General features: G+C 45.6%; 1 protein-coding gene and 1 long non-coding RNA gene across 3 annotated transcripts in view; one reads left to right on the top strand and one right to left on the bottom strand.

Moving 5' to 3' along the window:
* LOC146172423 (uncharacterized) overlaps positions 1-25,224 on the bottom strand; it is a 501,238-nt gene that overhangs the window by 422,758 nt on the left and 53,256 nt on the right. The window lies entirely within an intron of this gene.
* Positions 8,617-16,501, top strand: LOC146172425 (uncharacterized). The gene is made up of 4 exons (XM_084585880.1): positions 8,617-9,129; positions 10,850-11,075; positions 12,818-12,941; positions 16,335-16,501. Exons 1-4 carry the CDS (start codon positions 8,731-8,733, stop codon positions 16,351-16,353), a joined length of 768 nt encoding a protein of 255 aa, XP_084442006.1. The 5' UTR covers positions 8,617-8,730; the 3' UTR covers positions 16,354-16,501.

Here is a 25,224-nt window from a genome sequence, read left to right as displayed (position 1 = left end):
TTCGACGGGCCAAATAAGTGTAAGTAGTTCATTGAAGGCCCGCTGGTGTACTTTATCGTGTGGCCAATGGCGATAGTTCATATCTGTTATTTCCTACTCACTGTAGTACAGCTCATCCTTATGCGCGAATATTTCACCGGTGCTGTACGATTCCTGTTACGTGCGTAGTTTTCAAAAACACACGAGCCTGCGGGCGAATGCGCCAAGTGGGGGAAGCTTACGGCACGAGCAAGGCACTCACTCGCCTTTAGGTGCGAAGTTCTGCTGTCAGGCACCCGCAACGCCTGAGAGCTGAGACGAGCGCAACGGGCGCGAGGGAAGGAGCGGAGGTTGCTGTCGCGCGGCCATACAATAGGTTGGTACGTGGTCCTGTCTGTTTTGCTCGTACTACGCCAGCCACCAACCTACACGTGCCGCGGTGCAATCCACTGTTCGCTGCTCCAGACTAGAATAAATACAGCGTAGAGATATCTAAACGATAAAGTAGGTCACCACAGGCGTAATTTGTGGTCTGACGCTTTCTGATGGGCGGTTGAGCGCGCGTGGAATAGCTAAGGACATGTAATAGTGGAAATGTGCTCACGATCCCCATGTTTTTTTTTGTTTTTTTTTTTTTTGCTCCAGTGTCGGGGACAATCTTGCTCTTTAAATTCTAAAATGTGGTTAGGCGATTTTCGAAGAACAGTTGCAAATCGTTATTGGCCACCAAAAGCTTAGCTTCAATGGAAAAGTATTTACCTAAAATATTTGTTAACCAGCGTACTAGTTAAAACGTTTCTCCTGTTAGTCTGCGCCTACATTACTATATTTTACTATTGTACGGCACATGTGAATTATTTCTCGCGCAGACTACGAATGTTGGCAACTGCTCAAAATTTTTAGCATTGCACGTATATCGATATCGGAGTGACGTGTTCTTGTATCACCCTATTGTCTACGTGTCACATGATATTCTATCTTGTATGTGCTTTGGAGTATGCGAACAGCGATCTATCACCACAGCGCATTGCAGCGCTTCAAGGGAGGATAAACGATGGCCTAGCGAGAGCGATATATACCTAGGCCGTGTACATATGCGCCAGCGTGGTGAATTTCGCAGAGTGTGCTCCGAGGAGGCTCAACATTTTAAAGGCATCTAAGACCACTCCGTGTATAAGCGTGCCCTCTAAACTCTAAAAACTGTCTCGGCAAAGATGTATAGACGCCTCCAAAGGCAAATCCCTTGCATTTTTACTCTTAAAGGAGCCAAGCACTTACGTGCTGGAAGAGCGATCAAATCGTGTAGATAACGAACGTCCTACAAATCTGAAAGAAGTTTAATATAAATTAGGGCGCCGTAAATTGAGCAAAGAGCCTCACAAAGAAAAGCACAACGCCGAAAATATCCTATTGTATGTAAGCGTCGGGAATTCCCGCCTCTGCGGCGGCCTTGTGCACCTTGAATCGAACGTGCAGCGTCCAGGGCGTGCGTCTCGGAGTGCATTACGGAGCATGTAACCCGACAACCCAATGCCTCCAGCGCGCATCCCTCGCCAATCAGTAGGTGCCACGGTAGCTTGCACCGGACCGCCTGTGTTTACGTTCCTTTCTTTGGGATGTTCTCGTTTTGAATTGACCTAGTGGGCAGCGAATACAGCGTACGTAGGGTGCTTTAGAAGAGGGGAACCCCAAGCTTTGGGGGACCAAATAGCACCCCGGCGTAACGTGTGAACCGACCGGCTAGATTTAGAACAGGGGTTTTTCCGACGCAGTAGAACCGGGCTTGCGTTCATCGATGGAGGAGCCCCTACGGTAAACGAGAAAATGTCTTTAAATATATAAAGACTTTTAACGCTCTTTTATTCAGCAAAAAGTGTTATTACTTTTCAGAACCAATATAAAAGTGTCAGTGATATAAACCGTTTTCTTCAGACAAGACAAAATCGGCCGATCTTAGCCCGTCCAGGCTGAACGGCGAAAACTCATTCGAACCTTTTGCGCTTTCCGATGCCTGGTCCCCATGGGATCCAGACGAGGTGAACTCCCTAAGCCAACAGTTCGGCAAATCCGGAAGCAATCATAAAATATGGCGTGTTTTATCGCTAAAATTTGGTGTTGCGGGCACCATTAAACAACACAAGCTTCGTACATCGTTCGTTTGCCATGACCTCGTCACACCATGAAGCAGTAACGACGAATGGGTGTTGAGGCAGGCAGCTGCCACTTGGCCGGATGCCGATATGTTGCCGAAACCCAAGCGAGGTGGTTTGGGGCGAACGCTATAACCGGAAAATATGGTCCGTCCCAAGTGTTAATCCAAGACCCCAATCATGTCTTTCGTTCTCCGCATGCGCATTTCGACGCCCGAAGCTCCTTGGGGGCCCCAAGGCTTGAGGCCCCCTATTCTATAGATCTCGTACGAGCGAGTACGATCACGGGACTTAGAACGACAGTGCACAGTGCGTCGTCAATGAGAGCGGACGCTTGAAGAAATGTGCGAGAGTGCGCAGTGCGTCGACAATGAGAGTGGACACTTGACTAAGCAATGTACGCTAGTGCACAATGAAGAGTGAATTTGAAACTAGTTAATTTTTTCAATATAACCTCTGTACGTTTTCATCTTTTTTGTTCCTAATTTTGTGCAGCTTTTTCTGTTTTCCCCTTTTTCCCAGCGTTAATCACATGTGGGATTGGACCATAGCACTGTGAACAAAGCAGTGTGACCATGCGAGTGGAAGGATAGGAGATGGGAATCATCGTCATCGTGAATCAAGACTCGACACGAGCGATAGCGGACACTAGCGACATGCGTAATGCTGAGTGAAAACATTGGTGAGAGACCTCCTTAGTGCGTTGCGTGAGAAGGACCGTTTGCTGAGCAGCCTGCTTGAGCGACTTGCTCTGCGAGCGTCAACGGGAGCGTCATGCGCAGGAGCAAAATATCAAGTAATGCCAGATCAGATCAGTATTATTTGTGACGTCGATAGCAGCGGTGATGCGGCGACAGCGAAAGAGTGGCTGGAAAAGCTACGGACGACCAAATGCCACCTTGTTGGGACCGCCACGAATTGGCTCGCGTTCCCGAAGTAACTAAGTGTCTCATGGCAAAACTTCAAATATTGCTTCCGCCGCCGCTTTTGCAGCGAGATCACAGCATCGGAAAGATGGAGAAAGAAGCAAGAGCGCGTTCGGAACAGAAACGAATGCACGACAGCTTACTTCCCCTCTAAGGTTCGTATTTGCCGAGAAGCTAACCTGTTTGTTTGTTTTTTTTTTTGTTCTTTTTTTGCAATAGACGGGAGAATATGACCGGTCTGCGTTCGAGTAAGCTATGCACTATGCTGCTCGGACGAACTCATGAAGATGAGCATAACCTCCTACACGATGTTATGTAAATCGAGATGATAGGCCTAGAGAGAGAACGGGTGTTTGGCGTTGCGAAGGGGAAAAGGGTGGCAAGTGACCCACCTCGTACGAGAGACACGGCCAGTTCGCCTGCGTGAAATGCTAACTACGAGAGATCAGGGGGAGACAAGAGGCCGCCCCTTACAATTGAGAAAGCGAACTATAAATGCTACAAGTGAGGACGTTTCGGACGCATCTCCCGCTACTGCCCTCAGGAGAAGCGAGAGATGATATTTTTGCTATACTGGTAAGAGAGGCCATACCCAGCGTCACTGCATGGTTGGAGCCAGTTGGCAACAGCGCGACCAACACAGTGAGCAATGCAAGTAAAGGAAAAGATCGCCCCTGGAGTGCTGCTCAAGCAACTCATCTTGCAAAAGCAAGACCCTCATCGGCAGGACCGACAACAGGATCTCTGGGTGCCTCCTCCTCGCGTGGGCGGCCACACGGTGTGGCGCAAAAATGTCTGAAGATTCGGCAGCGCTCTAGGGTTCCAGCTGTCAAGAGACACCGTCGGTACGAGCAATTGGAAAGTGTTTCGCCGACCTGGAGACTGACGAGTTCAAAGGCAAGAGCATTCCAATTCATGTTGTCCCGGACGATACCTTGTCGGTCAACCTGCTCGTGGGCAGAAGTTACACAGAGCCTCCATACGTGTCTTATGAAAGGCTAGGAGGTAAACTGCGATTGTGGTGCAAAAAAGGTCCTTTCTTTTCATCTGGAGCCATTAGGTGAGTCGAAGTTGCGCGCGCAAAACCACTAGCGAGAGCGTACTGCAACCTACCTCAATCAACTGGATCTCGCTATCGACAACTTCAAATTTTTCTGCATCAGTATTGTATTTTTTTTAATTATTTACTCATTCTTTTACCCACAGCGCCACATGTGGCATTACAGGGGGGGGGGGGGAGGGTACAGTTCTACAAGCATAAGAAAAAAGTAGTCCCAAAGATGATGCAAACGCTTCATTGTCAGATATATGAACGCAGGATGAAGACAGGGCGATTATATAAGCGTTTTAGCGGGGAGCCTTCCACACTCCTGAGTCTGATTTTAGTTTTGACTCTGCTTTTGCTTCCCACGGATCGTCGGATATAGCTTATGACTCCGCTTTTGCTTCGCACGTTTCATATGTCTTTAGTTTTTGACTCTGCGTTTGCTTCGCGCGTTTGGTCTGTTTTTAGTTCATGACTCTGCTTTAGCTTCGCACGTTTTATCTGTTTTTAGTTATGACTCTGCTTTTACCTCGCGCATTTTTTCTGGTTTTGACCTATGACTGCCTCTACTTCCCTTGTTTTGGGCCCTTTTAGGCTCGCTCGTTGCTGTGGTTGGGTTCTGTGGCACCGCCCCTTGGCCGCGATGTTGTTCGCACCCCCTCTGTTGTAATAAGTTCACAATGAGTTTTTTATGTAATCTGTTGATAATGCTTTCCGGCCCTCCTCTTTTTTCTTTTTGGTTTTTCCGGGTCAAGTCTCTCTGAATTCACGCATTTTATAATGGTGATCGATTCTCTCGGATCAATAGTGTGGACAGAAAATGTACTTGTACCTTCAGGAACGAAACTCTTGTCGAAATGAAAAATGGTGAAATCACTATGCCGGTTTTCTCGATCGGGGACCGAGAAGTCTTTATCAGAAAACGAAAGCGATTTGGGGAAGTAACAGAGGTCGATGTTGTTGAGATGACCGATGAGCCAAATTACAAAGTAGACGAGCCAGAGATTTTGTGTGGAACAGATCGGTAACCGGCCGAGGCGCAACAGCTGGAGGTTGGACCTTTAACTAAATATTTAGAAAGAGCAATCTTGTCGAATTCTCTCAATATTAAAACCCTTCCACTGATGTTTCAGCAATAACATAATTTTCGCGGTTTTCCAACCTTGTGGAATCGTGGCTTTTTCCAAAGACCAATAGAGGGTGTACAAAAGTAAGTCTGGCAACCATTATCGGCATGCTGAACCGGCGCTGGCAGCGATATTTTTTTCGCTCCATCCGTTCGCTTTGGTTCGCTTCGTGTCCATCCGTCAGCGCCCGCCGTTTTATACGCGCTTTTCATGTCGTAACCTAGTGTGCTGTACTTGGACCTCTTTTCTGTCCCTGGCGGTGTCTGTTAGCAAAGCCAAGAAGCGTATTTTGACAGCCGAGGTGTAGCGGTTACAAACTCCTCTACGAGTCGTGCATGGGCCCCTCGTCGATCCGCGCTGCGTCATCCGTATCCAGGTCCAGTATCTAGAGTTTTGTAATGTGCAGATTCTTTTTGTCTGTGTGCCTTTGCTATTTACTTTAACGACTATGAGAGACGATCGCGAATTTGCTTGGTTTGCGCATCACCGTCGCTCATCCCACGGCTACTAGTGGGATACTTGTTGGTGAAATGAGCGAGGATGCAATTTATTTTGAGATGAAAGAATCGTGCGTAATTTGACGTAAGTCGGAATGGCGCTTAGCACTTTCCCGCATATGCCGTCGACGCAGTTATTGACACGGATCTCGGAAATAATCGGGGGCTGCGTAAAAAAAAAAAAAAGAAAAATGTGTTATGGTAATTTCTGCTTCCAATGAGTGAAGATTGATTGGTGCGCAATAAGCGATGATGAGATAATAAAATATTTGTAATTAATTGACCAAATAATGAAATAAAGCAACAAAAAAGAAAAAAAACTTGGAAATCGAGGGTTTAAAGGGGACAAAATGCTCAGACGGAAAAGCCAGTACTTGGTGATGCTAATGAGGAAAATTTAGAATATGTTATTGATTATTTGAAATAATTGAATGTGTTCAAAGGTGTCAACTTGCTCAGAATGGAAAGATGATTGTTACTGACCCTGAGTGTTGGTGTACAAAAATATGAAACATTAAATAAAATAAAGAAACAAATAATCGAAATATAAAATAAATAAAAGCTAAAAATTAAAAAAAGAGATGAAAGAAAACGTGTGTGTCTGTGAGAGAGAGACGCTATCGCGTGATACCCTTGACGGCACAGCTTAAGCGTCCCCCTAATATTTTATAACAGTATGATATAATATACATCTGACTTTATGAACACGGCTAGTTGCAACAAGCACTGACACTTCACAGTAATGTGAGTTGACGTATCAAATTTCTTTTCGTTTCAGCCGAGTTCCTCTTCCTCCGAGTTCCTCGAAGCTTCCCATGACAGCACTTTCATATGAGGTTAAGGCTTCAAATGTCTGCTATCTGACAGAGGGAATAAACAAGAAATCGGCATATTTACAAAATCAACTGAATTTCAGGTGGTTGTCAATTAGCGAACCATCGGGCGACTCGATAAAACGCACAAAAGTGAAAAGCAAACTTCGTTATTTTATCGGCCGCACCAGCAGGTATGAAGGCACAGAATGCAAACCTGAGCTGCGCGCTCTGAACGCGGACCGGACTTTGCATGCATTATCACGTGATAACATCTTTCGAAACGGGCTGGACGTGAGCATATTACAACACACTAGTGGGATGTCATCGTCTCCTGCTTTACTATACGCCGCGGATTTGGCAACCGCTTTTCCAGCGTGCCTCGGGTGCACTAGACAGCCGTATTGCTCTCTGCCATAAGCACTACAATTTCGCACGAATGTGAAAGTAGTTTCGGTAATCATGCGCGTCTCTTAAATCAAATGCACAATGGTAAATACAACCTGCGTACAAAAGGTTTCAAAGAGCGTATTTAAGCAATAGCGTTCGGTATACATGCATTGCTCCTTCTCCCGTGTCCTCCATCGAAGCATAAGTTTATCCTTCAAGTTAACAAGGCTCCATAGCACGCAAAACAACCTTCCTGTTTTAGGTGATAGCACGTTCTGTGAGATAGCTCCCAGTCAGAGGGACGTGCAGTAATGCTTTACATGATCCAAGTGACACTTGTAAAACTGATTAGGATTACAAATGAGCGGTCGCATACACGAGTATACCTTGTTTCCGTGCGCATCTATGACTGTGCGCTTGCTGCAGAAGGGTACGCCGCAACATGCTGCCATCATTCCGAATAGAGCTTGGTGCAAGCAGCGACTGCTGGGATGATAAAAAAATGAAACAATCGCTTGTGATCATTCCAATGCACCTTGCGGTGCAAGCACGGGTTCCACGAAGGCGCAAGTTGACAGCGTACTCGATGGGAGGCGCGGGCGGACTGAACAAAACATGGCCTCCGCGCACAGTTTCTGTCTCTTTCACTAGATGGCACTAACTTTTGTAAAGCCTCTATTCACAATCTCCATGAGAGTTGGGGCAAAGCCTTCGATTAATATTTTCAGCATAGCAACTGATACTCTGTCCACTCCAGGGTACCAAACCTCAGACAATTCACTACAGGCACTAATTCCAACACAGACAACTCAAAGAAGTCTGCGCTCAAATGAATTGGGCTTGAAGAAAAGATAGTGCAAGCTTTAAAACGACCAGCAGTGCTTGGAAATATGGGCTCCAGTTGATCTTTTTCTTCTTGAGGAAACGTTACCGTGGACTGGACGTTATAAAAGAAGGGCAACAAGTTGGTACGTTCCATTACGTTAAATATATCTGTTGAGAGGTTCACGACTGACTCGGTTAGAAAAGTAGGTGTTATAGTTTCCGTTATATTTATTTGTCGCTTTAGATATTGTTGTTAATGAAGCTGGCAAGAATTTGTAATTTATGCAGTTGTTTGGGCATTGGTTATGCGCTAGACCCTTCCTTGCGGGTTTCCACCTAGGGAGCATAAACGACAATGTTCTTTTTTTTTTCATCTTCCGTGCATGTAGTGTCCCGGAATCGAATATCAATCTGATAAACTTCTCCGCCATTTTACCCTGGGCCGTCTTTTTACTGATTGTGACAGCATGTGCGTGGTCAATGTTGTTGTCTGAAAGAATTATGCCTATTTAAAGTTTTTTTTCCCTATTTCACTCTCCCGAACTCTGCTCGCAGACGCTAGGCATCACGTTTATTTCTCGTACGAACATCCCAACCACGAGGTTGTATACTATTTTTTTTAGGGCGCAACAGCAAAATACGAATTATTTTGAAGACAAAAACAAGGGCTTTGATTTCTAAGCATGCATGCTCTCGGCACTGTCGAGTCTTCGACGATGATTATAAATCGCAGTACGGCTTCTAAATTAAAGAGTTCTTTTTTGCACAAAGGAATCTCTAAAGTAAGATTTGCTGACTTATGCCGTTTTCTCTGCCCCAGGCGCGACTCATTCGGAACTGTAACTCGTATTTGCGCCGAATATCCGGCCAGCATTGTCCTTTGCGAGAGCGCCACGAGGAAGAAGAGGCAGAACAGCACGGTAGAATTACACGAGCGCACGTGTTACGCGTTCCTCGTTCAGCATGCGGTAATTCGAACATGGGCACTGCGCCGAGCGGTCTTTCACAGCAACCAGCCATCCTTGAACAGCTCTCGTCCTGGTACATTGGTGGAAGCCTCCTTGCCTTCACCGGGCCCCCTGAACTCTTCACTTTGGCGTGGCATCGGCTCCAGGCTGGAGAACTGGGCTCACAGCGCAGACTCTGCGGAGAGGTCACCCCGGCGACTATACCTAGCTCGGTGTTCCACAAGGGCTCTGTAGTCTCGGTCCTACTCTGCGACTCCATGCTCGAAGTACACGGAGGAGGTGGCGGCTGGAGCTGTCGACATCTACATCGGTGGCCAAGTCTGGTTGCCCGGGACATCGCCGAGCCTGGCAGGGCAGTCAGTCGTCCGGCCATCGACCACCGCGGGAGTTTGATACCGATGACTTCTCTGGTGAGTATTTCAGCTGCGCACTATAATCACGATAATCACTGCTGCTGTTGACATTTTGTTTTAGTAATAGGCGATAGCTTATGCAGCACGTTCGATGAAAAGCCGTTCGCGCCGTAGTAGTACTCGTCGGTGCACTTTGCCGCAAATAATCAGACACTGCGTAAAAAATCATACCATAGTAATTTGTGCTTCTAATGGTTTGTGATCGATTGGTGTGTGATAGCAGATGACGACTTAATGAAATCATTGTAATTATTGAATCGAAAGGGAAAACAATCGTTGGCACAAACGCGTCTAAATCTTCACAATGATTATCGAATGTAAAAAGAATGCTAATTAAGAAAATTTACTGTGCGGTTTGATCAACTAATTCCAAAATTTGAAAAAAAAAATTATGCAATGAAAGTTGAAAAACGCCCAAATGTGCGGAAGAAAAATACACTGCTTCATAATGCTGATTAAGAAATTTCTGCTTATAACTGGTCAACTAGCTATATCAAGAAATGTTTTAAAAATGCGTTTAAAGGGTCAAGCTGCTCAAAATGAAAAGGCGGTGCTTGCAAATGATAAGTATCGGTGTATATAATTTAAAAAAAAGTTAAAACATACACACACACACACACGTGCGCGAAAGCACACGCACACGCACGCACGCACGCGCACAAGTCCCGATTCTGCCCAGTTGTGCGTGAACGTAAGGGATCTTCAGGGGCCCAGTTGCCGCCATCATTGTTCTGAGCTTTCACTTGTATTGTGATTTCAACAAAGATTTACCTCACAAGCCTAATGTTAACGCGCAGTTTCCTGAACAAAGCCATCAGTATCACAAAAGTATTACCCGGCTTTCGTAACTTGAAGCGTTCCTCTACTTAATACAACAAGCACACCAGTACTTTTAGCTGTTGACTACCATTTAATCCAAGCTTTTCGCACGATTCATAATTCTTAGTCCTTAATGTGTCATCTATACTCTCAGTCTGTTTTCGGGAGAATGCTATGCAGTTAGGACTGGCAAAATGGTTTGCTTGAGACTCAGTAGGAAAAGAATCTTACCTCGAACCAAAAAACCATACCTCGAACCAAACAAAGAATCAATAAATGACAATCGAAAACCGATAAGTGATCAACCGGGAAACATTGTGCGAAGCGAAAGATGCATAATATCAACACTGATTCTAACAATCAAAATTCATTAGTCTTGATACATTGGTGGTGTGTAGAATTCTTTTCCAAGGTGCACTTTTTTTTTATGCCGGCCCGTTTTCATGTTCGCTGTGTACTGTCTGGTTTAAAAGCAAACTCAGGCTAGAGCAGGTATCAACTGCCTTGGTTCTTCATGTGACAGTGTACATTAGCGCCGAAGTGCTCTTCCCAGTGTGGTCAGAGCCACAAAATGGTACTTTCGCTTGTTTGGCGTCCACCCCAAAGATTTAGTGCACAAAACGGCGTCAAATCGGGTGAACACGACGTATTGGAGAGTATGATGGTCAGGAAGCAAAACGTGTGATATTTTAAGTTTTTTGTACTTGTGTAATTATTCCTCAATATCTAAACTTTTTTTTTTTGCTACAGCACACCTAAAAAGTGAAAAATGACTGCATTCGCCCGTTCTTTTGTATGCCTCTACACGCCTAATTTACTGCTTTTCGAAGACCAGTGTGCTAATATACCGACCTTTCGCAGGTCCTCCAGTGTTGTCTATTAATGTACTTTGGTGCAGAAGATGGCCAAGCTGGCTCGGCTTAACGGAGTACTCGGGCCGAAAAGAGTGTCTTGCGCTTCTCGGGATTTCAACCCCGTTGTGCTAACGCCACAGAAGCAGGCCTCAGATGGGACCCACGGGTGCTCTGCCAGCAGTATACCGCCACGACTAGAACCGTGGTGCTGGCCGTGCTTCCGTCCGGAGGCCGGGCCGGAACCGATCTCGACTGCTTTTCTCCGCCCACGTGAGTGAATGCCGAGGCGGTGGCACCTACATACTGATCTTGATAATAACTTTGAACTTACTCTCACAGCAATAGGAACACAGCACAACTCACAGAGAGTGGGTTACTCGCATTTCGCAATCAGTTGAAGAACCGCCGGATGCATGTGCAGTGTCATCCACCCTTACGGTAAACACGCGACCATTTGATCGCTCTCTTAGATACGCCACTGAGTCCAGCTCGGCCGCGCTTTGGCCGAAGTGCCATGGACGCACCGGGAGGTGCCACCACGCGTGGCCTTCCGCATCACTTCTAGGCTCGGCCAGGTAGGAGTCAGTGACGCTGCAAAAAGAGGGAGAACGCGTTCAAGTATCCATCCTTAGATTGGACGACCCTGCAGGACATAGATATACCTATTACGCAGAACCACAGGGTCAGTTTTGATTAAACTTCTCATTTGGAGCGAATTAAACCTAAAACCTTTCATCAACACGATGACTATAACCGGCGGATCTCGCTGCAAAACTTGGTGGCCCGTAACATATTTCTTCCACAGGGTTCTTGCCCCGACGAATTGACCATCAATAGCAGCTCTGGGAAATTCTGTATCTCAGAGGACATTCTGAAATGTGGCGGCAGCCGTCGAGACTACACACATTCGACCAAACGCCACAGTATAATGCATGGAAGGTAATATTTCGGCCCTCTGTCAACTATATCAGTGGATGGCGTATAGGGTGAGCATCCCCGATGCGCACTGCCTGACCGGAGAACAGAACTCCCCGCTATGGCATGTGAATGTTGCTATGGTAACGCGTATATAACTGAATGCTCGTATGACAGTGAGCTCGTAAAATAGAATGTAAAGCTAAAACTATGCTACCAAAGAATTTTCGTTGATTGCTCTGGCCACAGGAGAGTGCAAAGATAAAAGGGAATGTACGTAAGAAACAACTAATATATTAAACAAAACCGCCGTTTTGTTGCTGGATTTCTGCTCATTTTATTGGGGTTAGTTCAGTCCCAACTCTACTCTATCATTCTCGCTCAAATTAAAATAACAGCTCACAAGGCCCCGTTCATTGCCTACGTAGAAATATTCAATATGTAAGCGGAGCATTTTACCCTAGTTGCGTTGGCTATTTCCGATGCTAAAATTCTATACGCGAGCAAAGGCAGCAACATGAAACCACACATACACAGGCACGCGCTAGTGATAACAGACAGCTGGTTTCATTGGCTGGAGGTTGCTTCCTGTGCGGCGTGAAAACTATGGGAAAGACAAATAATAAGAGTTGATGACTGAGCCGATACAGCAAAAGCCAATCATTCGCAGAAAGACAAAAGCATAGAGCTCCTAATCCATATTTTTAGCAAATCCATATTTTGGCAATTATCCTCTAAATGTCAACCTCATGCGAAAGCTAATTTAGCACCGGTGTTAAACAAATTACTGCAAATTTCATTTCCGTTTCAGCGCTAGTTCTGACCTAATCTGCGCGATTTTTTGTCTATTCTTGATATTTCCCCTTCGAAACGGACCAGGACGTTCGCGGTTTGGCGACGTGTGCGAGCATATGTCCGCATTCCTCAACTCCTTAATTCCTCACTGAGCAGAGACCAGTTTGGTCGAATCCAAGCCTTTACAAGACGGGGAAATAAAATACTCGACTCCAGTGTTATGTTCTTCGCACAAAAGCATTTCGTAATTTTTCTGACCTGCGTGCTTTTTTACATTGAAAATGTGTGGGTTCTGCTTTCAGATAAGAAGCGGATCAGAGACGACGACGCAACCAAACAACTCGAGATGGTCAACGACGATGTCATAGAGGTCTACCAAGAACAGACGGCAGGCACGAGAGAAGCTGTCGACATCATGCACCTGAGGTTAGCCTCCTAGTTGAAAAAATGCGCTTTAAATAGATTCAAACACCTGCCCCTGTCTTTCAAAAAACTTTCATTTCAATCACCAAAAAAGAACAAAACGCTTACATATGGACTTAATAGAAAAAAAATGAAAAAATAAAAAAGAAGAGGAATAATAAAAGAAAAAATCAAGAAAATGAAAAGGGGAAAAGCAAATAAAAAGAAAAATATAGAAGGAAGACAAAGTGCCAAAAATGGGCTTCTGCCTTACGGGGCGGACATGTGGTTTTCCGATGGCGGAAAGAATCGCTGACCCATTCGCGTAGCTTTCCCCACCACTGGAAGCTGCGGCCTTGTGATGGCCTGCCTGGGATTCGGCAGGTACCAATTCGATCCCTCGTGCTGCTGGGTACCCACCGGTTTGCAATGGGTGCAACATATTCCCCGGCGTGGTGGTCGGCTCTTCTGAAGTGAAAGGTTCAGGAAAGGGCATGGACCAGTAGAGTGTTTCAAACAACACTCATTACATTTTCTTCTAGCAGTGTCCTTGCTCAGAGTTCTCACAATGAAAATTTCTTACTCTATCAACTTATTTTTTTCAACCTTACTAGCGTTTTCCTAAAGTCGACCAGAGCTTATATACGATGTTACTTGAGCTTTCTCATTGTGTAATCCGCTACATAAAACGAAAAACCTGCGTTCCTCATCACCTTGAGGGTGCATCAGGTTATTAAATCGACAGCATTAAATCCTCGTTCTCCAGAACTTTCGACGTCGAAATTGTGAGCGAAAATTCACGGGCCTGCCTCTGCCGTGTGGTATAGCTTGCAGGAGACAGACAGATCACAAATTGGACGTTGTCTTGGGTGACGTCCGGAGTACTCGGCCGTGACTCGGCATGAGCTGCCAACACGGGGTAGCTTCATTTAGATGAAAGAGTGTAGCGAAAATTATACATTCCAGAGCCCATGGACCGAGAACTGGACACGCTACTCCTAACCTACTCAGGCACTTTTGTACGGCTTTGTTGAGAGGGACTGTTAACGTCCGGTGCTTTTCGTACGTTGTAGATTATCGCTATATACTGATCGGGCTGTGAGAGATTGATAGACACAATATAAGGGATAAGTGAGCAAGCAGTAACGAAGTGCACATTTGCATAATTCTCTTATTTAGCACCAGAAATAACTTCATGCTTTTCATTCCGAAAGGTTGGATACCTTTGAACCCAATTGTTAATTATTTCATTTTCAGGTATTTCCAATTATTCATAAATTACACACTGCAAATTTGCCTAATGAGCATCATCAAGCATTGCCTTTTCATTCTGAGCAATTTTACAACTCTAGGCACCTCCTTTCTTCAGTTTTAATTTTTGCAGTTCATTCAATTATTGATGATAAACATTCAATTTCCTTATGAAGAATCATTAAGCATTCGTATTTATTTTCTTTTGAGCATCTGGAAGCTTTGAACTCCACATTTTCCAGCTTTGTTTCATTTACCATCTGTAATTCAGCGAGTAATTACAATGACTTCGTTAACTCGCCATCGACTGCGGCACATTAATTAATCAGCAATCACTACAACCATAAAATAACTTGATGTGATTTTTGACATTTTCAATACGCGATGCCGACTACGGCGACGTCATTTCAATTAAACAAGCTGTAAAGGTACAGGCTTTGTCAAACGTGTAGAGCCCAGAAGGGTCCGCTTCTCAGCCGTATAGTGCCGCTCATTTAGATTTAGTGGAGGTCCTTTCCATTGTGGGTGGGAAGACAAAAAATCTAACCGCCAAGAGATTGGCAATGCCGGACATGCATTACAAGCCATACAAAGTGGCTCAGAAGCAGACCCCCTGGGCTGTACACTTTTGACAAAGACTGTAGCTTTGTTGTTTTACAGTAGATGGACCCTTAGAAGGTTTGCCTGGCAGTAAACTTTGTAAATGAAAGACGTAGATTGTCCTCGGCAGTGATGTCTGACAATTATGCGGTGAGTTGGTATAGCGCTGAGATTGCAGTAGTGCAGTAGCATGTGAGCGCGCTGACCAGCCGATTGAAACTAACATTGCGGAGGCGCTACTTACGGAGAAACCGGCGCATGCGCAGATCAGTCACTAGGATCAGTCTATTGGTTACAGATTCTTACAGAAGGTTACACACCTTTTGCAGAAGATGCGATATATTCTTAGGTAAAGCAGAATCTCTAAGGAGGAATAATTTTCATTGCCAGGGTGGCCACCAGTGAATTTATTTCCACTAAACCCTCACATGGACTTCACAAGTTTTGCGGATAGTTCCTACAGTTACGCAAGGGTCCTCACCGCGAGCCATTCAGAGCGGCCTATCAAACTAAGCTCAAGAAGGCACGTAAAAGACAGACTTGTCGCCAGACGTCCGAACGTTTAACGTGTTTCAACTGCCGTTATCGTTTAACTTACCTGAAGGGAGAAATTAACACTTCGTCTTGCGCGAGGTTTGGCCTTATACGAATGAAACCATTTCACAGACAACGCTTGTTAGTGCGTGCTTCATTTATCATGGCCCTCTTGCATATGCACTACAACGCTTTACAAGAACATTATGCATCAACTCACCTGAAAAGAAGTTTCCATGCTGTCAGTAAAACTATTTTTGGGATTTCATGACTCTTGTTAAGCTTGTGGCAGCGCTTCCCTCGGGAGTTTCAAATAAAGATTTGCATTGGCAAGCCCACTGCGCGATCGATGAATGAGCAAAATTGTGCATGCGCTAGACACAACATTAAACATTATCATCGATTAATTGACATTTCAGCATGATACAAAGCTTGCGGGCGTCTCATTCAAAGAGTACAGAATGCCCAATGCCACGCACATATTTGCCATTGAGGTCCGGTCCTTTTGACGAGCCTTTCTTTCCTGTTGTCCTTGGGGATAAACGCCAAATTGAAGCGATGTTTTTCTCATACAAGCTCCGAAGTAAACGCGATATACTCAGGCACATGCTCTAGAAGATAATGCGAATTATACGCATTGCTTGCAAATATATGGCGCAAGTTGAAATGTTCGTAGTTTTTCCGCCATCGAACCACAGCCGCCGTGGGAGCAGCGGCAAAAAGTGTTAGATGCGAACGCTTGCTCTGTTGAAGTTCTTATAATTGACCAACCTAGGTGTGCCGTATGGTTTCGAGAGTGCTTCCAAGGGCCAGGTTATCAGTGAAGTTGCCCTTGTAATGAAATAGTGATTTTATTATAGCTATAAATAGCCAACTACAACGCAAATCTACAATAAGAATGGTAAAGAGACTCCGACCTTAAAACGTAGGAAAGATAGGAATTCACCTTAAGGGAACAAATAATCCAGCATTTGTTAACATTGTAATGTGAATGCTGTATTTTTTACTAATATAGTCCTTTTTCCTACGCAGGTATAGAGCCCAGTTCTGAGCGTACTATGTGCCGGCATTATGGGTGAAGACGATACTTTGGAGGAAATCCTTGTTGAGCATATTAATATGTGTGCAAAATATTGTATTTTAATTGATTCATTGCTTGATTAAATACTGCGTGTGATGCTATCAAATGTCTCCGGACCTCGAACTGGTAAAACAACGAAATTCAGTGAGCTTGTAGGGCACCCTGTACGAATTACCATGCACGTATTGATAAGATTTATTTGGTTCCACTCGGCAAACTTTTGTGCGCGATCAAAGGAAAATGGCATCGGCTACTGCTAAGTGGTAAACATCTGCAAAGTTGTCGCAGCTGTCTTAAGTTGGCAAGTAATTTTAGTGGTAGAAAAATGTGAAGATTTTATGCCAAATGGCTACTTTCTTACAGAGCTTTTTAAACCGACGTATATTTGGCAGACACCGAATGTTCGGCCAGCGCGTTCGAAGCCACCCGCTGTTTCCTCACGTCGTTTTGATGATCGCGCAATCTTCTTTCAAAATCCCCTGACTCGCCAATGTAGACAGCTGCGCAGTCGGCACATGGGATTGCGTATACGACGCCTGGGAACTTTTCCTTTCTTAGTGGGTCCTTCACTTGCACCAATTCTCCCCTGAGCTTGTGGGCTGGCACATGCGCAGTCTGCACGTCGTAGCGACGCAGTATACGGGCCAGCGTTTCACTAACGCCTGGGACATACGGAATCGATGCCCGCTTTCGGGTGCCTGGGGTCCGATGCAGCGCAGGGCGTGCAAGCTGTCGTTCCACAGAGAAAACAAACTGGAAAGGCTGATGCTTTGCCACAAGGACCGGTCCCCGGATCCCCCGAAAGTGTTTGTGCGCAACCTGTCGTCCTATAATCCAGACAAGGCGGAACTTTCTGTCCTGGGCCTCGGCCTGAACTTCAACACTGGTCCAGCGCCCGACGCAAGGAGAGTTGTTTGCGCTGCTGAGCATGCTGTGAGCCTCGTTGAGCCGTCCCGCCGGGAAGAAGCACGTACACGCGTTGTCAGCGTCCTTTCGAAGCTAAGCGCACAGCCTTCGACTTCACCCCTGTCACGCCAAGAAAAAGAGGCTCTTAGAAGCCTGCGTACTAATCCTGACATAGTAATTCTGCCAGCGGATAAGGGTAAAGCCACCGTACTGTTGGACAAGAGCGACTACCGAAAGAAAATGTTGGCCCTTTTGGAAGACGCTGACACGTACGCTCGTCTCGCGCGGGATCCGACAGCAAAAGTACAAAGAGAGCTGCAAAAGCTGCTGGCTAACGTCTTCAGAATGGTTCCACCGCAACACCAGTCGTTGTATTACCACCTATTATGCCACAATGGTTCAGCCCCTGCGATATATGGCCTACCAAAGATCCACAAGCCTGATGTCCCGTTGCGTCCTATTGTGGACTTCACGCGTTCCCCCCTTCAAAACCTGTCGAAGTTTTTGCACAGAGTTATCTCGCCACTCGTCGGCAGGAGCCCCACGCACATACGAAACACCTACGACTTCATAGAGAAGGTCCGAGACCTTGAAATCGACACGGGGGAGATCATGGTCTCGTTTGATGTAAGGTCCCTGTTTACAAGCGTGCCGATAGACCTTGCTGTGAATGTCTGCACCTCCGCCCTCGAAACTGACCGCACGCTACCAGAAAGGTCTCCCTTCGAAGTACAAGATTTGGCTAGACTTCTTCGCTTCTGCCTCTCAAACACTTACTTCACTTTTGAGCAAGTACCGTACAAGCAGATTCACGGAGCCGCAATGGGGGCATCGATTTCGGTCACGGTGGCCAATTTGACAATGGAAAACCTCGAGACTCGGGCACTAGCATCGTTCACGCATCCCCCCAAAGTTTTTCTGAGATACGTGGACGATTGCTTTTGTGTCTTGAAGAAAGAAACGCTGGACGCTTTTAGCCTACACCTTAACAGTATGGAACCAGCAATACAGTTTACCATCGAAGAAGTCAATGGCCGCCTCCCATTCCTGGATGTACTGGTCTCCCGTGAACCGTCAGGGTTAACCTTCAACGTATACCGAAAACCGACGCACACCGGCCACTACCTTCATTTCACTTCTGTTCACCCTGTTTTCAAAAAGCGTTCCGTGGTTGCCTCGCTCCTCCGTCGAAACGAAAGAATATGCACAAAAAGAGAAGATAGGTGTGCTGACACCTTGCGCATACGCCATGATTTGTCTGCTTGCGGCTACCCTGGACATTTTATTGACTCTGTGGAACGACAGTTTGCACGCCCTGCGCTGCATCGGACCCCAGGCACCCGAAAGCGGGCATCGATTCCGTATGTCCCAGGCGTTAGTGAAACGCTGGCCCGTATACTGCGTCGCTACGACGTGCAGACTGCGCATGTGCCAGCCCACAAGCTCAGGGGAGAATTGGTGCAAGTGAAGGACCCACTCAGAAAGGAAAAGTTCTCAGGCGTCGTATACGCAATCCCATGTGCCGACTGCGCAGCTGTCTACATTGGCGAGTCAGGGGATTTTGAAAGAAGATTGCGCGATCATCAAAACGACGTGAGGAAACAGCGGGTGGCTTCGAACGCGCTGGCCGAACATTCGGTGTCTGCCAAACACAACATTGACTGGGCACAGGCACGTGTGATAGCGAAAGAAAGGAACAGAGCATCACGGCTCTATCTTGAGTCGCTGATCATTCAGACTACAGCAAATACGATAAACCGTAATCATGGTATTCTGCCCCCTGTGTACGCAAGATGTCTGGGTTCTGTGATGCGCCGTATTTAAGGCAACGGTTTCCCGCTTCGCCTCATTGTGAACAAGGCTCCCGTGTGGGAGCCGAAACGTCATTCCATCTTTCTTCTTTTGGTCGGTGTCGTTTATTTTCCGTCATGTCCCATCCCGACCAGACGGGCTTCCGTCAAACTCTTGATTTAGAATAAACTTGATCAGGCAGCCGTAATGAGCACATACAAACACACACACAAAAAGACTAAAACAGACAAACAAAACGAATCATCACGCACGGAGGAAAATACATTTCAGCAAACAATTCATAGGCAATTAATACAAAACGCAAGCGCACACAAAAAAAAATGGGGCCCGGGGGGGGGGGGGCGGGGAGGGGGTCATAACTCTTCTTGGCTGTTAATAAAGAACATTTTGCAACTCATTTTAAAGTTACCTGCAAGTTTCACAATAATAGGCAACATGTTCCAATGTTTTGCTCCAGAAAATTGCACTAAACGTTCTTCGTACACATTGTGGCAGACAGGGAGCTTGAAATTGCCATTTAATGCGTGTCTTGTATTGCGAGATGGTAACAAGAAAATACCAAGTGGCAAAGGAATACTAGTATTAATGATGTTATTTACCAATACACAGATTTTGTATTTAAGCATGGATTCTAATGAAAGTACTCGATTTTCTAGAAATAAATTATTGTTGCTGCAGTTGGAAGATAAGTGATATATTATACGTAATGCTCTCTTCTGCAGTCTCTGTAAGAGAAGAAGACAAGTTTTGTACGTTTGTCCTAAAGATTCACAGCAGTAGCTGATGTGGCAGTGAAATAACGAAAAATACAGGGAACGTAGTATGGTGTACGGGAAATATCTTTTCGCCTTGGTAAGCGCATAGCTACTGAAAGCTAGCTTTTTAGATAGCTTATCTATCTGTTCTTGCCAGTGCAAGTGTTGGTCAAAGATGATACCAAGGCATTTGAAAGAACAAACTTGCTGAACACAATCGTTGTTTAGAGATATGTGAATCGTACTAGGGTCAATGTTTCTTCTCTTGGAGTGGAATACTACATATTTAGTTTTATCTACATTTATTGTTAGTTTATTAGCACGAAGCCATTCTGAAACATTAAACAGTTCGGACGTTATCACATTTTCTAGGCCCAAGAGTGACTCAGATGTCAACAAAAGAGCAGTGTCATCTGCATACATAAAGACTTTTGAAAATTGAACGGCCTGCGGTAGGTCGTTCACGAAAATGGAAAACAAAACAGGACCCAATACTGATCCTTGCGGGACCCCGCAAGTGGCGAGTAGTAGTGTGGAGTGTGTCACTCAGCACTACTTTTCGTTTTCTGGCGGAAAGGTAGCTATCAAAGAACTGGAGAGAGGCATTATTGATACCACATGCTTTCATTTTTTCCAATAACTCTGAGTGACAGACGCACTCAAATTCCTTTTTTATGTCGAGGAATATTACTATTGCAATTTGATTTTTGTGAAGAGCAGTGTTAATATGGTGAGAAAGTGATGTGACAGCAGTGGTTGTTGCTTTGGCTGAGATAACGCCATGCTGCTCAGCACAGATTACATTATTATCAAGCAGAAACTTGTTCAATTTTAAGGATATTAATGTTTCAAAAACAGTATTTATTATACTCAGCACAGATATAGGTCTGTAACTACTGGGGTCATTGGGATCCCCTGTCTTGTATACTGGCACAACTTTCGCAATCTTCAAGTTTATTGGATACTGAGAGCTAACCATCGCATGGTTAATTATGTTGCATAAGGGGGTGCAAAGAATGTCGATATTGTCTTTTAGCACCTTCGATGGTATTTCGTCATAACCACAACCTTTCTGTTCTTGCAGAGTTTTAATTACTGACCTCATTTCTTCCTCAGTTATCTCCGGAAAGTGAAGGTATTATTTGTTGCTGTAGGTCTTCCTAGGTGAGGCGTTGTTGAAGGAAAGGCATTAACCAGTTTTCTTCTGCGATCGACGAAATTATTATTGAAGGTATCAGCCATCTCCTCTGAGATTAAGTCCAGAAGGATATGTTCCTTTTTCTTTTCTCCAACAACATCGCTCACAATCCTCCATATCGTTTTGGAATTTCCTTCCTGTCTCGTAATTAGATTAGTGTAGTATTGTTTCTTTGAGTTCCTCATCATGGCGACCGATTTGTTTCTGTAGCATCGAAACTGTTCCCGGTAATACCTATTAGTCCGTTGTTTTTCCACTTATGATAGTATGAATCTTTCTTTTTCAGGACTTCAGGGATAGCTTTTGTCATCCAAGGGCATATACCATGGTCGTAGTTACGCCTAGTGTATGTGTAAGTGGACCGGTCAATGGCATCTGTCATTTTCCTTACCAGGTACTGATACTCAATATCTATGTCATCATCATGCACGCCTTCCAAATCGGTGCACTGAAGCAGCGATTGCACTTGAGCGTAATCGATTCGGGTCATACGTTTTTTAAACTGCTTGGGAGGACAGCGCAAAGGGTCACAGGAATAAAGAAGAAAGATGGGATTGTGGTCCGAGATGGCAATGTCGCACACACCAGCAAACACATTTACGTCCTTGTTGCAAAGCACATGGTCAAGCAGAGAGGCGGATTGGTTAGTGACTCGAGTTGGCTCATCTATAACATTTGTCAAGTTAAAGGACTGTATCAGCAAGAGGTAATCACGGCAATCATCTTTCAACAAATCAATGTTGAAATCACCACAGACAATCAAAGACGATTTACCCATCGCAAGTGATAATAGCGTAGTTTCCATTACGGAATAGAATTTGTTTAGACAAGCGCTAGGTGGGCGGTAAACAACAGCTATAATGATGCCACACTTAAGTTCAATGAACAGTGTTTCAACTACACCTGCTTCGTAACAAGCATTGCATTTACAGCAGTAGTGGATCCCTTTTCAACAAAGAGTGCGAGGCCACCACTACGTGATACACTATCCCGCGGTCGCGAGAGGAAATTGTATCCAGGAATTTCAACAGTTTCACCTTGCATGAGCCATGTTTCTGTCAGCGCAATAACATCAAAACGATACGAGTAATGTGACAGATAAGCAACCAAATGATCGAGGATTTTCCTAGCACTCCGGATGTTGCAGTGTAACACAGATACCTGGCCACGCCCAAGCCATTTGTTTTCGATTTGAGCAGGAGTGTAAGTCATTTGGAGCTATAGCGATTACAGGGTACCCTATTTATTACTGTACCTGGGCGAGGTCAGCCATCCGCGTCACCTGCAGTACGTGCGAGTTGTCTGTCTTGTGCATCAAGATTTTTCCTTCTATGACCCAGGCATACTTCCAACCGTTCTCTTTTTGCCTTCAAAGCGTGGCCCAGCAGCACTTTCTTTACCGGGCACAAGTGCTCGCGTACATAGACTGGTGAAGTCTTTTCTTCTGAGCTGTTCAAACCGAGATGAAATGTGTTTAGTCTCTGTTTTTCGGCAGCTTTCGGCATTTTGTCTCTAGCGGTATTGGAATGAAATTTGACCACCACATTTGACTTTTTTTTGTTCATCAATGGCACTCGGTGAATGACATCAATGTCACTCTCAATGATTTCAATTTACAAATGGCGTGATATATCTGTCAAAGTAGCGACAAGGTTTTCACCCTGCACTACAGGAAGCCCCTTGATTTCCAGATTATTTCTCCTGCTGTACTGCTGCAAGTCAATCACCTCTTTCTTCTCGTCTTCTAGTTCTTTTGAGAGGCGATCGTTGTCTTTCTTTATTTCTACGCTTCCAGCTTTCGCATATTTCAGTTCCTTTTTCATTTCAACTATTTCTGCCTTAAGCTCCTCAAAACTTGTGTTAATGAACTCCATGGATTTCCGCACTGGCTCAAGCTCATCTTCAATTACCTTTTTGAGGGCATCTTTCAGCTCTAGCTGATTTGTCTCAAAGTGGAACGATGGAACGTACAGAGCAACACGAAGTCACAAACTGAAGAGCTTGCCCCTCCCACCCCCCCTTTCCTGAGGTTCGCTGTTTTTTTTTTGTTTGTTTTTGACGGGGGGGGGGGGGAGTAGATTAAAAGAAGGCCCTCGTTTAGACAGCGACAGCAGGAAATTAACGAATAGCGGTGGACTGAGAGCAATGCTGCCATCCGCACCCTTGTCTTCACTCGGCGCATCAGGGAGGTCTGATAAGACAGCCATAGCTGCCACTTGAGTTCGGCTGTGGACCGCCTTTACTAGGAGTGCGTGGCCTGCGAGCCGCTCGGAAGAGTTTTTTCAAACAGCTTTCTCATGACAGCTGTCCTCGCTGTGGGAGGAGTCTAGCCGATAGTATTCGCATTGCAACAGGGAGCACAGCCAGGCGCACACTTGCTTGCTTCGTGCTTTATCTGTCGCCTCCAATGCGGTGTGGCTCTGTCTTTGCACCGAGTCAGCCTTCAAAGGAAGCGCTGCCATCCAAAGCTCTCAGGCGTGCGGCTGAGGCCCGTCTCGGTTACCAACGTTCCGGCTACAACCTTCTGGATCACTGTACCCCGCACCATGGAACATCTTACCGGCCTAGTACGAGTAGTGGCTTTCGTTGCTTCGTTTTCAGTTTGTTTACCGACACACACATGTTGTATGCGTGTGTTTGGCATATGGCAGAAGAAGGGAAAGCACGCACCTCGCTCACACGAGAAGCGACACGGGGAATCCGCGGAATAGAGGAGGCCTCTTTTCTAACACAGAAATGGCTAAGCACAATCGAAAAGCAGTCATGGCATAATTTCAATCCAACAGACAGATTCAAGAGGAAACGCACCATGACTACGCTGGTATGGGTTTGATATATACTTAACTATCTGCTTTATTAAGTCAGTCTTAGAGTGATTGTGAGGCACTGAAGGGTATTGTGTTACGCGTTCCAGATTACGTATCACGCAAACCCTCATAGTTTTCTTCCCCGAAATCTTCTTGGTGGGACCTAGCAGACGCTTTAACAGCATGAGAGACACGTGATCTGTGGTGCGACTATCGCCTTGACAGCAAGCAGAAAAGTATTTCATCTGAGGTGGTCATCTTGACCTTAAGAAAATGCAAGGATACTTAACAAATTCTCATAAAGTCTCAAGCACCCATAATGCAGCCCGTTTCAACCAAACCCAACAAAAGTTGGTTGGTTGGTTGGTTTGTGGGGTTTAACGTCCCAAAGCGACTCAGGCTATGAGAGACGCCGTAGTGGAGAACTCCGGAAATTTCTACCACCAGGGGTTCTTTAACGTGCACTGACATCGCACAGCACACGGGCGCCTTGCTTTTCGCCTCCATCGAAAAGCGGCCGACGAGGCCGGGATTCGATCCCGCGTCCTTGGGAACAGTAGTCGAGCGCCGTAACCACTGCGCCACCCCGGCGGGGCATAAACCAACGAATGTGTCTGCGTCGCTTGGACTCGAAGTCCAAGCGCTCTGCAGGGCTAAACTTCGATGTCACCCTCCCCTCTGTATAGGTAAGAAAACATTCCACAGCGGGTCGGACCCGGCCCTGGCGTACCTCTATCACCGAGTGTAAAGTGATGTTTCGTACCTTTCTTTGAATCTAAACACGGCTTTGGGTTGGTTAAAAATTCCAGTTCAAAAGCTGCGTTATGTCTGCAGGATTAGTAGGTTACGATATAAAACGAAAATGTGGTGCTGTTTCAAGCAGAAAACCGTGCTTTCTGTAGACAGCCCTTGAAATCCGACATAAATGGGATTCACGTCTACAGTGAAGCTGCTATTCGCAAAGTAAATGGAAGAGTACGGACACTGGCATGCTGGCGTGTATGAGAATACTTTCTATCAAGATAGTTAAACTCATTAAGTTATTAGATAAGGTGACCGAGGTTTCGATGTCTAACACAAGAGGCGAATTCTATCTTAAGGCGGTATGCTTCGTATACCTTTTTCTACCGAGTCTGGACGCGAACGTTTTCCAGATCGGCGTTTGTCGGAACCGAAGCGCACGCTCGGTTTTCTGAAACAGAACCACGGCAGTGGGGGCCAGTTGCCCCCCCCCCCCCCCACCAACAGTGCACCTACTCCTGCGTGGTGCTCTTGAAGTGTGACGTTTTTGCAACATCCAATATGTCATATATGTAGCTTTTGACACACGACAGCGGTATCCAGCGCACGTCGGTACAATCCA

The sequence above is a fragment of the Amblyomma maculatum genome, unplaced genomic scaffold (genome assembly GCF_055883805.1).
Source record: "Amblyomma maculatum isolate TAMU_Amacu unplaced genomic scaffold, ASM5588380v1 scaffold_13, whole genome shotgun sequence".
NCBI classification, from domain to species: Eukaryota; Metazoa; Arthropoda; class Arachnida; order Ixodida; family Ixodidae; genus Amblyomma; species Amblyomma maculatum.
This window is presented reverse-complemented; position numbering and strand designations above follow the sequence as displayed.